This window comes from Cryptomeria japonica, chromosome 11 (genome assembly GCF_030272615.1).
Source record: "Cryptomeria japonica chromosome 11, Sugi_1.0, whole genome shotgun sequence".
Lineage (NCBI taxonomy): Eukaryota > Viridiplantae > Streptophyta > Pinopsida > Cupressales > Cupressaceae > Cryptomeria > Cryptomeria japonica.
Window position 1 is genome coordinate 193,081,516 of NC_081415.1, and position 15,658 is coordinate 193,097,173.

Consider the following 15,658-nt stretch of genomic DNA (forward strand, 5'->3'; position numbering starts at 1 on the left):
TATATATATATATATATATATATATATATATATATATATATATATATATATATATATATATACGACACTGTTTTATTTGATCCACATGTGATGTGTTTGATGGATGATGCTTTATATATGATTTTGATGTTTCTATGATGATGAGGCAATGTTTAGATAAATGCATGTGATTGGATATTTTGTTTTGATGATGCATGATGTATGATGTATGAGATGTATCTTGAAAATGAGATGTATGATAATGATATGTTGTGAGATGTATCGTGAAAATGAGATGTATGATAATGATATGATATGAGATGTATCTTAAAAATGAGATGTATGATAATGATACGATATGCAACTAATTGGTAAAATGATATGCAACTAATTGTAACATAATATGCAACTAATTGTAAAATGATATGCAACTAATTGATCATCCTCATTCTTCTGTTTGTCATTCTTGTACAATCACATGTTGTTGCTTTCTTTGTGTTTATCATCATTGAGTTGTTTGGATATGTTGAAAATTTATACAAGCATAATGGTATAATTGAACCATAATTTTTTGATTTTGCAAGATGGCACAAGCGTCAAGGTATAATTGAACCAAGACGACCTGAGTGTGGCTTGTGTATAAACAGACAAGATTAAAATATTTGTATGCACAAAGTGGAATCATGTCTTCAGTGATATGCTTTGAATCACGTCTCAAGACAAGCATTTGCACAGTACAAGTTCTCGTCTCACAGACAAAAAACTAAAAAAAAAAATTGGAGTCCCAATTACTTTCTCTAGCTCAATGCATTGTTGGGAAAAAATTTTAGAGGATGTGAGAAGCATTAAATGCTTGAGAAGACCTCATGGTTACCTTAGGAGGTAAGCGTTAAGGTTAGGTTAAGATTACCCATTGGATAAAGATTTTACCCAAATGATAAACTCTTGTACAAGGGTTAAAGGGATAACCATGGTCAAAGCAATGAATGCTTGATGAGACCCTTGGGTTAGATGAGGGTTGAGTTAGGTAAAAAGTCTCTAACCATGCCACAAAGGGTTAGTTAACCATTAATGGTTTGGAAGACTTTGGGGACAAATTTGTAAGAGTCCTTCCAAATTTGGGGTATTCAACAAGTTAGCTTGTTAAAGGCATAAAGGATTTAATGCCTTTGGAAGACTTTGCTCCAAATTTGAGAAGTGACATCCTCAAATTTAGGGAAAGGGGATAAATGAAGGGTTTAGGCTAATTGATTAGGATTAGATGGGTTCTAGAAGAATTTAGAAAGGGGGTTTAGGAGGCAAGTGGGAGATGTAGGATTTTGCAAGTGGGTGGGGAAAATAGAATTTAATTAAAATAAAATTCATTTATTTCAATTGTGGTTACAAGTGGAGGATTTTAAATAAATTAGATTTATTTATTTAGAGTGAACAATTTAATTAAATGTAAATTTAATTAAAAGTAGAGAGAATGGATTTAATTAAATAAAATGATTTATTTAATTAAATTATGTGAAAGGCTTAAGTGAATTTAAATAAATAAATTGAATAATTTATTTAATCAAATAGAGGAATGTGGATGATTTAATTAAATTAGATTTAACTAAAATAGAGGAATGAGAATTAAATGAACATCAAATATTTATTTAGGAATGTGGTCATTTTTATATGTCTACAAATACAAAGGAGCAATGTGAACATAGGTTGATGTTGATATCTTAAGGAGAGTAGAACAAGGATACCGACCTTTATCACAAAGAAGGTATCCGCTATGCAACAATGTCATAAATCCAAGCAAGAGAGGGAATACTCTTCAAGCAAGGATAAGATAGTTAAAAAGTGGTATCTTGTCGTAAGTGTAAAGGAGATCTTTGTTCAAAAAGACATCTTACTCCAAGAAGAGTTGTCTTAGACAAATATAACATCTTCTAGAACAAAGGAAAGGAAAGAACAAGAATGCAATCCTTCCTCCTATTCCTAGGTGAAAGAGATTCTTGATGAGGAATGACTCACCTTTAGCCCCAAGAGGGATGGGTGAATTTATCATAGATGTACATTACCAAGTGTAAAATAGGTAGTCAAGGACTTACACCTCCTGTATAAGAGAGAATCCTTGACAAAGACATCCAACAATTTCGCACAAGGAATGACATCAAATAAAGCTCACACCATCCACAAAATAGGGAGAAGTGGATCCCTAGAGAAAGAGAGAGAGAGAGAGAGGGATCCTTTTCCCCCAAGTGTAGAGGCAATGAGAAGAGGTTACACAATCTTCTAAAGATAGATTAAACATAAGCAAATGCACAATGTACTTTCATGAATGCATGCAAGAAAACACATTAGTATATGTAAAATAAACATCTCAAGAAGTAGTAATCTTTGAAATAAGGAAAAATCATCATGTGTTCCCCAAGGGGGATTAAGCATATAGAAATGATAATCATATGTGAAAAATGCAGCCCCTAAAGAAAATAGTGATACACGAGATAGATAGAAAAGAATAGGAGTGAAAATGCTTACCCCTCAAGTAAGAAGGACAAGGGGAAAAAGGGGTACACATCTTCCAATGGTGTTTATTTTCAAATGATACACCTTCCTAATGGGACAATTTCTTCAAAGGAAGGAATATGTACTTCTCAAGAGATCATTCCATGCGTGTTAATGTTTCATCAAATTTAGAGGATTTAATGGTGGTTAGATTCCCTCTTTTTATCAATCTGATTTGATCTTTCCTTATGCTAGCTCTGATACCATGTTGAGACATGGACCAGCTAGGACTCGAACCTAGGACCTTCCATACGCTGCTAGAGTTCCCTACCACTGAGCTACTGGCCCCTCTTGGACTAGTCCATCGTCAGTCTGGGTGTGGCTTATTTCCAACACCAACACCCCCCCTTAAGCCACACCTCTCGTGTGCTTGGGGATCCTAGCCTGGACCTAGATCTGAAACCATGTTAATGTTTGATCAGATTTAGAGGATTTAATGTGGTTAGATTGCCTCTTTTTATCAATCTAATCGGATCTTTCCTCATGCTATCTTTGATACCATGTTGAGATATGGACCAGCTAGGACTCAAACCTAGGACCTTCCATATGTTGTTGGAGTGCTCTACCACTGTGCTACTGGCCCCTTTTGGACCAGTCCATCGTCGGTCTAGGTGGGGCTTATTACCAACACCAACAAGAGGCATATCATGCTTGAAAATAATCGCAACCATAGAAGAGATACATTTTCCAAGAAAATGAAAGAAAGAGAGGAGGCACATTACTTATTAAAGAAACTCCTCTCCAAGAAAAGTGAAAAACCAAAGAAAATTTACATGCTTACATAAGAATAACCCAATGCACAAAAGGAGATCTAATAATGAATAATGCACAAAGATAAAGATAAATGTATAGAAAGACGAGAGAAAGTGGACTTCATATTGCTGCCCCAAAGTATATGAAATTTAAATAATAAAACCATAAATGATAAAGAGCCCCTAGTTAAGTTGGCTAGTTATGTCATAGGGTGAAGAGAAACATTAAGGGAAAAGAAGTGCTAAGGCACTATGCTTTTACTAAGAAATAAAACTAGATCTATTGTGATAAAAATTTATGCAAGATCATATTGCATTTGAACAAATTTTTTAAATGCATAACATTTTCCAAGAGAATGTGAATATAAATCATGAAAAATACAATACTCAATACCCTTCTCTTGCTAAGGATTTTGGCTTTTATTTCGAGGAGGAAAGGAAATGTTCTTATCACATTTCAATCTCCAACAGATTCTTGCAGCCAATCTTTCAGGATGGTAAATATCTTTTTGACATGAAGGAGAAGGATTATTTGAAGAAGAAGATTCATTATCCACAATTCTAATTTTGCCACTATCTATGCCATCTTGAATAGACTTTTGAAAATCAGGGCAATCATCAACATTATGGTCATGGGTTTGATGAAATGAACAAAAAGGATGTTTTGAAGAAGAAGCCTTCTTACGAGCTTTTTTGATTTTCTGTTTTTGAAGATGGTCGTTAAAGTTTTGGAGCCTAAGGAATTCATCCATAGAAAGAGGAGTACCATTTCCTAGGCCTCTTGTAGTAGTTTGTGTAGGAGGGTTTACAGGGACACAAATTCCATGCTCAAATTTCTAAATTCCTTTTCCTTTAAAACCTTTGTTTTATTATTATATGAAAGCCATGATTATAAGAATGTTGCAATTGACTAGATGGAGGAAGAAGATCATGAATTTCTTTCAAGTCTGACGTGTAAGGAGGAAAAAAAGGATCTATAGATGAAGGAGGAGTATCCTTTGAAATGATAATTTATTCTTTCCTTTATCAAGCGTATCCTTTGTAGGAGATTGGGGATGGACATCTTCATCATATAAAAGCTCTTTTTTAGTTATGTCTATGCAAGGGGAAAGATCATGAATAAAATGCATGACATCATCTTCCCGACATATACTTTGATGTTGAAGATAGGTCTGAGGAGAATAAGGAGGATCTAAAGATGTAAGAATTTTGATGTTTTGATGTTTTGATATTGGCCCCCTTGCTCAAGGGTATGTGTATGAGGAGAAGATGGGTCCATATTACTTTCCAATGCTTTCTCTCTTTTAGAAAGATCATTGGGTAAAGCATTAGATCTCATTTCATACACACAGGATATCCTAGGAGAGGTACAAAGGTTAGGATCTCAAGGTTTGGGATCTACAATTTTTTTTGAGGTGATTAACATATAAAATGCATTTTGTTAGAAACATCACCATAATGCAACATAAATGATTCATGCAAGATTTGAGTTTTAATTGAAAAGGGAATAATTTGGAAATCCTAACAAGACAATATGACCAAGTGCTATGAATGAAAAGAAGCAACATGAAATGACAGAAACTCTTATCCAACACATGATCGTAGTAAATATATATGTGAAAATCAATAGCATCATATGTGAAAGAGAAAGAAAATCAAATTTATTAATTGCCATTGAAAGTTTCTTAATTAAAATCTGAAAAAGAAGATCTAAAATTAAGACCTTTTTATGAAAATTAATTTTAAAATTTGAATTTGATGAAATTTGAATTTATGTTTGACATTAGAGGGTGTTAAAATTGATAAAGTATGCCAATTTTCTTGATTTAAGCAGAAAAACATAGTCAATTCCGTCTCCCGAAATTTCAAAAAAAAAGCCGAGGACCATGGCGAAAGTGCACACGGTCCGACCAACTTTTTTTGAAATTTAAAAGGATGATATATATTATGATATTATTGCAGAATCCAAAAAAACAGTTGAGTTGGAGATGTCTAGGTTGGTCAAATTTGCAGTCAAAGGTCGAAAATGGAAGGATCTTAAAATTTAGGGTTTTATGATTTAACCACTGAATTTTCAGAACAAAGAGACAAATTTGACTTGCAATTTTAAAATAAAAATCAGATCTAGAACAAAAATTTAAAATTTTGCACTCCACAAATGTAATTTCCTCAAGAATGAAAAAAATTAGGGTTGTTATGTAATTAACCTCTAAAATTTATAAATATATCAAACTTGGCAATGAAAATTTGCAATTAATCAGTCTAATGATAAGAAATCAGAATTAATGTGTAGGACGTCAGGTTCACCAAAATGTAAAGTGGAAAAATTGAGCCCTAATGACTCCCCACCCAGGAGAGAGAAAGGAAGTCACTAGGATGATTTTTCACTTGGGAGAACTTTATATTCAAAAGAGGGGCTTCAATCCACTAGATCCGAATCCAAAAGAGACAAGGATGTGAATTCCCGATGGATTGCAAAGGTTGAAGTGTGATTTACCCTCTTTTGGAAAGTTGACTTGTTGACTATGTGGAGGAGAGAGAAAGTGAGTGAAATGAGGAGCTAGTATTTTGGGATTGCGCTATAACTTTGGATCTGAGCTAATTAGACTAATACGGATTTGCCCTGCAAATTTGGAGAAAAGTCGTCAGGACCATGGCAAAAATGTACATGGTCCTCCGAAAAATCTGTGAAACAAAAAGGGTTCTTCCGCCTCTGCAAATGGAGTTCAAATTTGAAAATACAGCTGTGTACCTGCAACCTACACACATAAAAGAAGGGAAAAAGGGTTGTGGATAGGGGTTTGCCTCAGTCAAACCCTGGTTGAGGAATCAACCTTGAAAGAAAGTAATTGCAAATGCTGAAATATAAATAATGGGAGTGCATACCTTGTAGATTTGCAATTTGTTAATGATGATTGTTTCTCTTCTTGAATGTAATCATAAGTGTTGCATGAAATGGTATGTAACATGATAAAACCCTAACACACACACATGCTTGCAAATGAATGTTGTAATGCTGCTCCAATGGATGAATGAAGAAGACTTGAATGCTTGAATAGTTGATGAAGACCTTGAAATCCCGTATCTTATCCTTGTGCCTATCATCCTTATGTCAAATGAGGGAATTGAATCTCCTTTTATACATGCCTAGAGGATTAATTTTCAATCACCGAAGGCCGACAAAGAGGAATCGCAAAACCTGGAGATCAAATTGTGCATAGGAAACCAGGCAAACCCGACATAGGGCCACCCTAAGATGTGGGGACAGGGGCGCCACGTCGCTGTCCTGCCCTATTTTAGGGCCCGAACAAGGTCTAAGGCATAAACATGGCTTAGATAGGTAGCGTGAAGGTGCAAAAAGGCATCTTGGTCAGAAAGGAGGGTGTCGTCGCCAAAGTGAGGACTTCAAATGTGGTTAAAAATTGCTAGGGTTGCAATTTTATGACACTACAAGAAGTTAGATGAAGTGAGTTGGTACATAAATATATACTGATGATAGTTTTGGAGAATGCTCCACATTCCTCTACATTTGATGATATGGTCTTGTAGACTTGAACTTAATGTTTATGCTCTGTGGACAATGCACTCCTATCTTTTTAGGCTCTTGGTGTTGCAGCTAATTTGGTTGGTGATTACGATATGTTGATAGTCTATTAGAATTGGTTTGAAAAATGCTTTGCATTTCTCTGTATTGATGTCCAAGTGTTGTTTCTTGGAGGATACATTAATAACATTTGTGATATGTCTCACTTCAATTTTTATATGTTGGTGTTGTCTGCAAGAGGTGGTAAAGGTGTTATGTGCATGACTAGTTTCTCTAGCTCTCCAAAATGAAGTGTTTTGTATCACTAGTATTGTGCTAGTTTGTTCTTGATGTTGCAAGGAGAAAAAAGTATTTGGAAATGTTGTTGGATGTTTAAGGAATTTCCTTTCATGCTATGCATGATGTTAGAAGACCATGTGTGCATCAATGTAACTGCTCTAGTTTGGTCAACAAAAGTTGTTCTCTTGCTTGTAGTGTATCCTTGGGTGTCTCTTATTGCATTGAAGGTTGTGTTACATTGTATTTTGGTCCTACCCTAGTGTGTGAGGATCCACATTAGACTTATTCATTTGGAAGATATGTTTTAGGCCAACTATTGATGTTTAACATGACTTATCTACATGTTATCTTGCTACTGACCTTGGAGAATGTATGCTAGCTTATGATACTACTTAGAAAGAAGTGATATGATACCTTTAGGTCTTCTCTATCTCCTGGATTGGACTACTTCCACCACAATTATATTTGGGTTGTTGACTTGATAGGACCTATGTTTGTCCTCTTCTCTGGCCGACGTAATTGATGTTTACAATGAAGAAGATGTTATACATAGAAGATCAAATTGGTGTTGATGGTGTGGATGACCGTGTGGATCTATTTGTGTATTGCGCTTACATGATTATATATCATTTTCAAAGTCAGTGATGTGATGTTGAGAAAGAAGAGGTATGTGGTGATTGCTTGAGATAAAGATTCAATGACAACTTCATACTTGGAGATTGCTACAGGTAGGGGCAAGTGCAAGGTAATGAGTCACAAATTCGCGGAAGTCCACGCGTTGGAAAACGTGCTCTTATAAACGGGGGCCCGTTTTCAAAAAATGGGGGCCCGTTTGTGCTTCGGGCTCCCGAGCCAAAAGGTAACGGGGGTTCGAAGCAAAAAAAAATGGGCCCCCGTTTTGTTCTAAAATGGGGGCCTGCTTTTAAACAAAACGGGGGCCCATTTTTTAGAAACGGGGGCCCATTTCTGAAAATGGGCCCCCATTTTGTTTAAAAGCGGGCCCCCGTTTCTAAATGGCATTTTTCCTTTTTTTTTCCACAAGCCGCCCTTGTTTGAAAATGGTGGCCCGTTTTGTGGAAGTTGATTCCACAACCCGCCACTTGGCTCGGGATTAGGCCCAGGATAGGCCTGGGATGGCCACACCTGAGACATGGACCTACAAATTCAAATCTCCATGAATGAAAGCACAAATATGAATTTCAGAAATAGTTTACGTGCCTCTAATCAAAGAATTTTTATACGTAATTAAAACCCATTTCAGATTATACTATCTAGATTCTAAATATGTAAATTTATTTAAAAATTGATTATTTTAACTATTTTTCATTTAATTTATACTAAATCCGGTCCATAAATTTGAAATATTAACTAATTTTGTTAATTTAATAACTTTTTTATTTTAAAGAATTTTGGAAAAAAAATTATATGTCATCAATCTACACAAAATTATTTTGTATTTAAAAAAAAAAAAAATCAAAAAATGTTAAGTTTACATCAAATTATGTGGGTCGTACATGTCAAATTTTAAAAAAGATAATTACGGCCATTAAAAAATTAATTAAAAAAAAAATATTTGAAAAAAAAATACAAAAAAATATGCTCATCAATCTTCAATGTGTTACAAACCATTTTCCAAAAAGGTTTGAGAAAATAATTTTAATTGTGTCAAAAAGTGTGGGTCGTACACATGCATGGTATGGTCCTGAAACAGACATTTTTAAAACATAGTTTTCAGAACTCCATTTAAAAGTTATTTTTTATTATGTGGGTATTAAAATAAATTATATATTTGGAAAGTACACTCAGAGGGCTATCTTTTATATTCCTGACTTTTTCCAAGATTCAATCTCTAAGTGTTTCAAAATTTAAGCTCAAATGAGACAAAATCTGAAAATCAGGGAAAGCACTTCCACTTTTTGGCCAAAAAGTGGACTCATCTTCTTGCACTGACCCGTAGTGTTTCTAAAGGCCTAATCATCTTGGTTCATATGTTCATGTACCTTTCTCGGAGATAGTGAGTCTTCTCTATAAGTTTTGTGTCTTTCCCTAAGGTAGCATGTCTTATCCTACAAGTCACTTTTATCTTGCCTTGGGGTAGTGCACTTCAGCCTGCAAGTCCTTTAGGAAGCAATGTGCTTCCTTGGCAGTGAGAGTAAATCAATATTGTAATCTTATTCATATTTTGTGAGTTGATTCTCACTGTGGTTATTCCCAGCTTGGGTTTCCACATAAATATGGTGTTCTCTTGTGCATGGTGATTCATTGTTCTATCTTACATTACCGCTAATAATATTAAGGCTAAGTTGATAGCGAATAAAGTTTAAGTATTTGATCAAGACTAATTCACCCTCCCTCTCAGTCTTGGGGTGTGTTTAACATGAAGAACCAAAAGAGATTATTGAATTTTAAGATTGATGACTTATCATCGTATGGACTACTGTCTATCCAATGAGAAAAATAGTCATAACTCATGAAGAAAACAAGAACATAATTTCAAGCCAACAATGGAACCTTGTTTATAGACATTCACAAATCAAAATAGTATAGGCATCACACAGTTGGGCATTCTTTAAGAACCCATCTCAAATTAGCAACATCCCACATGCAAGGAAATAACAAAATCCTTTGTGACATTTGATTTAGAATATTTTCCCATTAATCTAATTTCATTAGAATCAAGCCAACAAATGTGTCAAGATAGAATCAACAGTTTGGCTCAAAGGTTCTTCTAAAATGCTATAGCCTACTATGGAGGCATCCTCATGCAAATATAAATATCTATTTGACTATCCTTCTTATTGCTTACAAAAGAGGGCTCTCAACCTTCACAAAGCTAGACTATCATGCATTGATGTCCTCAATTATAAGCTTAGAAAATTGTCTTATGATGGCTTGAAGACCAACCCCTTAACAATCAAGAAAATTTACACAAATATCTTCCCTCGTGCCCTAAATTTATAAGATAATGACACTTGGCAACATCTTAAAGCATAAGGAGGACACAACAATACTTTTGCAACAACATTCAATTCACTTGGAACATGACTTGATAAAACTCAAATTTTCTTTTGAGTTGGAGATCACCTCAAGATCACTCACCTACAAAAGATAAGACAAACTTTCCATTTTTGGTTGATTACACTACAAAGTAAATCTCTCTAATCCCTAAAAGGATGGCCAATAAACATAATTGCAATGGGAAGGTAGAGGTATTTTATTTTGAAACATGACTTCCGTATACACAACACTAGTAGGTTGAAACAAGGCATAGTAGAGCACAAGGAGCATCACTAGAGTGAATGAACATTCCATTTGGTTTTAAGACAACCATCACAAACACCAACCAAACAAATATGTTGACCAAACCACTATCCCAAGACTAAATATCCATCAACATCATTTAAAATTTTTGCAAGCACAAGCACCATTAACATGTTTGAAAACTACATGAGATTCACACTTAGAGGTAAGCTAGGGGATGCACACTTGACATCTACGATATTTGTAAGGCCATGCAAGCATTGAAGTTGTGGCTCAATAATAGGAACACGTCGCTAGAAGAAAAACCAATTCATAATCCTTTAAAAAGAACCTTTGGTCATGTGGATGGATTGGAGTCCAAGAAGCATGATGAATAAACTATACCTTACCAAAGAGTAATAATTGGCACTAATAGTAAGCTACCACATAGGAGTACAAGTCACCATGATATGCACTAGGCCTACCATTGCCAAAAGTGCAACTTGGTAGGTAAATAAAACACTACCTAGTCCACCTAAGTGACTAGGAGAAGCCATGCATTTATGGTCAAGACATAATGACACTCATTGTAAACTGGGTATGTGAGCATAAGAGCATATTGCACAATTTTTTCAAACATAGTATTATGTGACACTATCATCTGTAGTCTAAAAAAAATATGTTTTCTTCTCCATAATATCAATCTAGAAATCTTACTATACAAAATTTTCAAACACCATATTATTAATATCAATTATGAATTTAATAAACATTACAAATTTACTTTGCATATATTGAATGCAATATTTATATTTCTCTATATTAATAATGAATTGAAATAAAATAAATTAAAAATAGATTATATGTTCACATACATTTTACTTCGAGACAAAATCAATATGATCATAAATAGATTTGCATGTACCTATTAATCCCAAATAGCCAAAAAAAAATAGACATAAATGACACAATTAATTTCTCCAAAATGATAATGGTTGGAAAAAAGAATTATCAAGTGATGCTCTTGCAATCACCTCCAAGTACTGCATTAAGTGGAGACTAGGGATACACGAGGAGACGTCCCTACCTCACATCCTTATCCCCACCACATCCCCAAGAAACAATAATAATTGGGGACATCCCCTAAGCGTTTTCCATCCTCGGGAATATTGGAAACATCCTAGGAATGCTTGTTGATAAGATTGGGCATTCCAAGGATGTTTGGCCACCACAAGAATGGCTATGTTGACCCCTTTTTGCATTGAAAAATAAAATATATCATTTTATAGAAAAAAGGGTATATGAAACCCTAAACACACCTTATATGTAACTCAATTGTCCATTGGCATGCATGGTTTATGACTAGTCACGCTTGAATATTCACTATACTGACACAAATGGAACTAATGGCATGAATGGAAAAATAAATAAAAACATACCATGCCTAATGCCAAGTATGATGATTTTCTGCAAAATCTACAAGCAACCCTAAAGACACCTTAGGGTTTGGATATAACAGTGCACTTGATATGTTTTGATGCTTCCTAAACAATTTGCAATTGAGGTAACCAATCTCATTGCCATTGTGTCCTGAACTTATAAAGATGGTGACCTATGTTCACAGGCATATATATATGCCATCCCTTGCTGTCCCTGTCCCCAAAAATGTTGTGGAACATAGATGGAACCCTCCTGTCATATTTCCTGCTGGCCAGACAGCTCTCCATTTTTTTGTGCATTCCATCTCTCTTGCGTTTTCCCATTCTCTAGCTCTTCTTCCAGCTTTTCAATCCAGAGATGTACAGACTTCCTGAAAAACAGTTCAATGTCATGACATCTCCATGGTATCATGAAACAAAAACTTCAACCAATAGCCCATCAGTATATATAAGAATTGATGCACATTGTATGCTATATATCAGATTTTATTAAGTGTACAGTCTGGTCTAGGTGTTTATACTTAGGGAGAACATGTTTTTTAGAAACTGAAATAAAACCTGATCATTTGTTATCACTCCAGGTCGGTCAGTGTGCAACTTTTTAAGGTCAAGCCTTTAATTATAAATAGCTTCAGTCAGTATCACCAATAATCTCCGCATGAACATAGTCCTTGTTTGAAATGATGAAACCGGTTTGCATCTCTCACAATGATTTGCCTGGCAACAATCTTGGAGATAAACTTTGTTGCAGTATGGCAATCAACACATACGCGGAGGTTCTTGACAACTCTAATAGTTGTTCCAGGGGGCAAGTTCAACAATCCAAACGCAATTGCCAATTTCTCACTGTGATAGCAGCGGAATATTTCTTTTTCCTCCTCTTCGACATCATTCACAGCATCTCTTGGATCTGGAAAATACTCTGCTGCCTTCATCTCCCAAGACAATTCCTCCAACTTTTCATAGATCTCCTGTGTTTGTGGATGTGATCTGTCTCCTACACAAAAAGCATGTACAATTTTATTGTCTTCAATCCAACTACATCCAGGTATCTTTTTAATTCCTCTATCTTTCATCAATCTCCTTAACTTTTGAACCTCATCCCACCTGCCAACTTCTGCATAAATGTTTGACAGAAGAACATAAGCCGCAACATTTTTAGGATCCAACTCAAAAAGAAGAGTTGCTGCAAATACTCCTAACCCTGTATTCTTACATGATCTACAAGCACCAAGAAAACACATCCACACAACCAGCAGAGGTTTAATTGGCATTTTAATAATAAAGTTTAGAGATTCCTCCAGATAGCCTGCACGCCCAAGGAGGTCAACCATGCACACATAATGATCACTTGTAGGAATAATGCAATAATAGTCACTCATGCTCTTGAAGTATTTACAACCCTCATTAACTAAACCTGCATGGCTGCATGCAAATAAAATACAAGCGAAGCTTATGTGGTCAGGGTATGTTCCAGTATCTTTCATTAATTCAAAGAGATAGAGAGCATCCTTGCCAGAGCCATTTTGTGCATATCCTAAAATCATTGCAGTCCATGAGACCAAATCCCTCTGAGGCATTTTGTCAAACAGTGCACGTGCCTTGTGTATACTTCCACATTTTGCATACATATCTATCAGGGCATTCACTACTACAACATCTGACAAAAATCCACTTTTGATTATGTATTGATGGATGTCCCTACCCTGTTCTAAAGCTCCCATTTTGGCACAGGCTGGGAGCATGCTGACAAAGGTTGTCGAGTCTACCTGTACACCTGCCAATTGCATTTGCTTGAAAGTTTGCAATGCTTTTTCAACAAAGCCATTTTGTGCGTATGCTGAAATCAAAGTGTTCCACGAGATCACGTTTCTTTGAGGCATTTTTTCAAACATTTTACGTGCTTTTGGTATACTTCCACATTTAGCGTACATATCTACCATGGCACTTGCAACTACAACATCTAAAGAAAAGCCACTTTCTATTATGCTTTGATGAATGTGCTTACCCTTTTCCAAAGCTCCCATTTTGGCACAACTTGGGAGTATGGTAGCAAAGGTGGTAGAGGTCGGCTTTGAACCTGCCATTTGCATTTGCTTAAATGCTTCCATGGCTTTTTCGGTAAACCCATTCTGTGCATATCCTGCAATTATAGCATTCCATGAGATCACATCCTTTTGAGGCATTTCTTTGAAAAGCCTTGAAGCCTTATCTAGATCAGCACTTTGTGCATACCCTGCAATCATCACATTCCATGAGACTATATCTCTTTGAGGCATTTTGTTAAAAAGATCACGAGCCTTGTGTATGCTGCCACATTTTGCATACATGTCTATTAAGGCATTCATAACTGGGACATTTGAGAAAAATCCGCTTTCAATTATGCTTTGATGAAGATCCACACCCTGTTCTAAACATCCCACTTTAGCGCAAGCTGGGAGGATGCTAAGAAAAGTTGTGGAATCTGGGTTTGCACCTGCCAAATGCATCTGCTTAAAAGTTTGCAACGCCTTTTCAGAAAACCCATTTTGTGCATATCCTGCAATCATTAAATTCCATGAGACCACGTTTTTTTGAGGCGTTTCTTTGAAAATCCTTAAAGCCTCATTAAGGACACCACCATATGCATATCCTGCAGCCATTGTATTCCATGAAACCACGTCTCTCTGAGGCATTTTGTCAAACAGTTTGCGTGATTTGTGTATGCTTCCACATTTCGCATACATGTCTATCAGCCCATTAGCAACTACAACATCTGACAAAAATCCACATTCAATTATGATTTGATGGATGTCCATACCCTGTTTAAGAGCTCCCATTTTGGCACAGGCTGGAAGGATGCTGGCAAAGGTGAGTTGATTGGCTTGGACACCTGTTCGTTGCATTTGGTGAAACATTCTGAGCGCCTCCTGAGGATACCCATGTCTTCTGTAAGCTGCAATAATGGCGTTCCATGAGAAGCAATCTCGTTCTTCCATGTCGTCAAAAACTTTACGAGCATCCACCAAACTCCCGCATTTGAAATACATGTTCACAAGCTTATTTTGAAAAGCTGTATGCGTAGCAAATGCAAATCCCCTGTCAGTGATGAAAGAGTGGATTTCTTTGCCTTGTGAAAACCCATTCTTCTCAATGCAGGTCTGCAACAGTTGAAGATATAAAGAACTGTCTGCTGGAGGGTTGTGTGTGGTAAACAGAATATGTAGCGCCTCCTTCAACTGACCCTCTCTGCATAGTTCTGTCACACTGAGATTAGCAGTAGATGGGATTGATATTGCATGATTATATTTGAAGATGGGGTAAAGAGCATTCTTGATTAATACACTCATTTCTGTATACCCATCTAATCATTTTTGTGAATGATAACAATTTCCGAGTGATAATATCAGTCGATGGATTTCACTTTCCAATGCTGAATTTGGTTTTAGTTTCCTCATTTTGTACGCGGGTCACAAAATTGAAATTTGCATTTCCATGAAAACTGTGGCCAGGGGCTGTTATCAATAAATTTTTTAATAATCAAGTCTATAATGTCACTTGCTTCGACACATGGGAAGGGGAAATGTTATACAGTAAATACTTTTAAAAATGATATTTTCGGAGCATAAAATGGGCTACAGGATCTCATTTCTGCTTTTGAAGGGATTTAAAATACGGTTTCATTGGTGTTTATACCACTAAACACTCTCTTCTCAAGTTCAACGTCTCATATAAATATAACCAAACTGAGTCTAATCTACATTCTATTCATTAAATCTACTACATTGCCCATGAAATATTCTAAATTTTTTTTATTGAAAAAGTTTGGCATTAAAAATTAATACCTAGATCTATTATGGACCCCCCCAAAAAATTAATACCTAGATTAATTTTCTAGATGT

At 35.6% G+C, this 15,658-nt stretch overlaps 1 protein-coding gene across 1 annotated transcript; it reads right to left on the minus strand.

Annotated features, from left to right (window-relative positions):
• Positions 1 to 12,416: 12,416 nt before the first annotated feature.
• Positions 12,417 to 15,383, minus strand: LOC131071113 (pentatricopeptide repeat-containing protein At4g21065-like). Its single transcript, XM_058006823.2, has one exon. It carries the CDS (start codon positions 15,104 to 15,106, stop codon positions 12,419 to 12,421), a length of 2,688 nt encoding a protein of 895 aa, XP_057862806.2. The 5' UTR covers positions 15,107 to 15,383; the 3' UTR covers positions 12,417 to 12,418.
• Between the last annotated feature and the right edge of the window lie 275 nt (positions 15,384 to 15,658).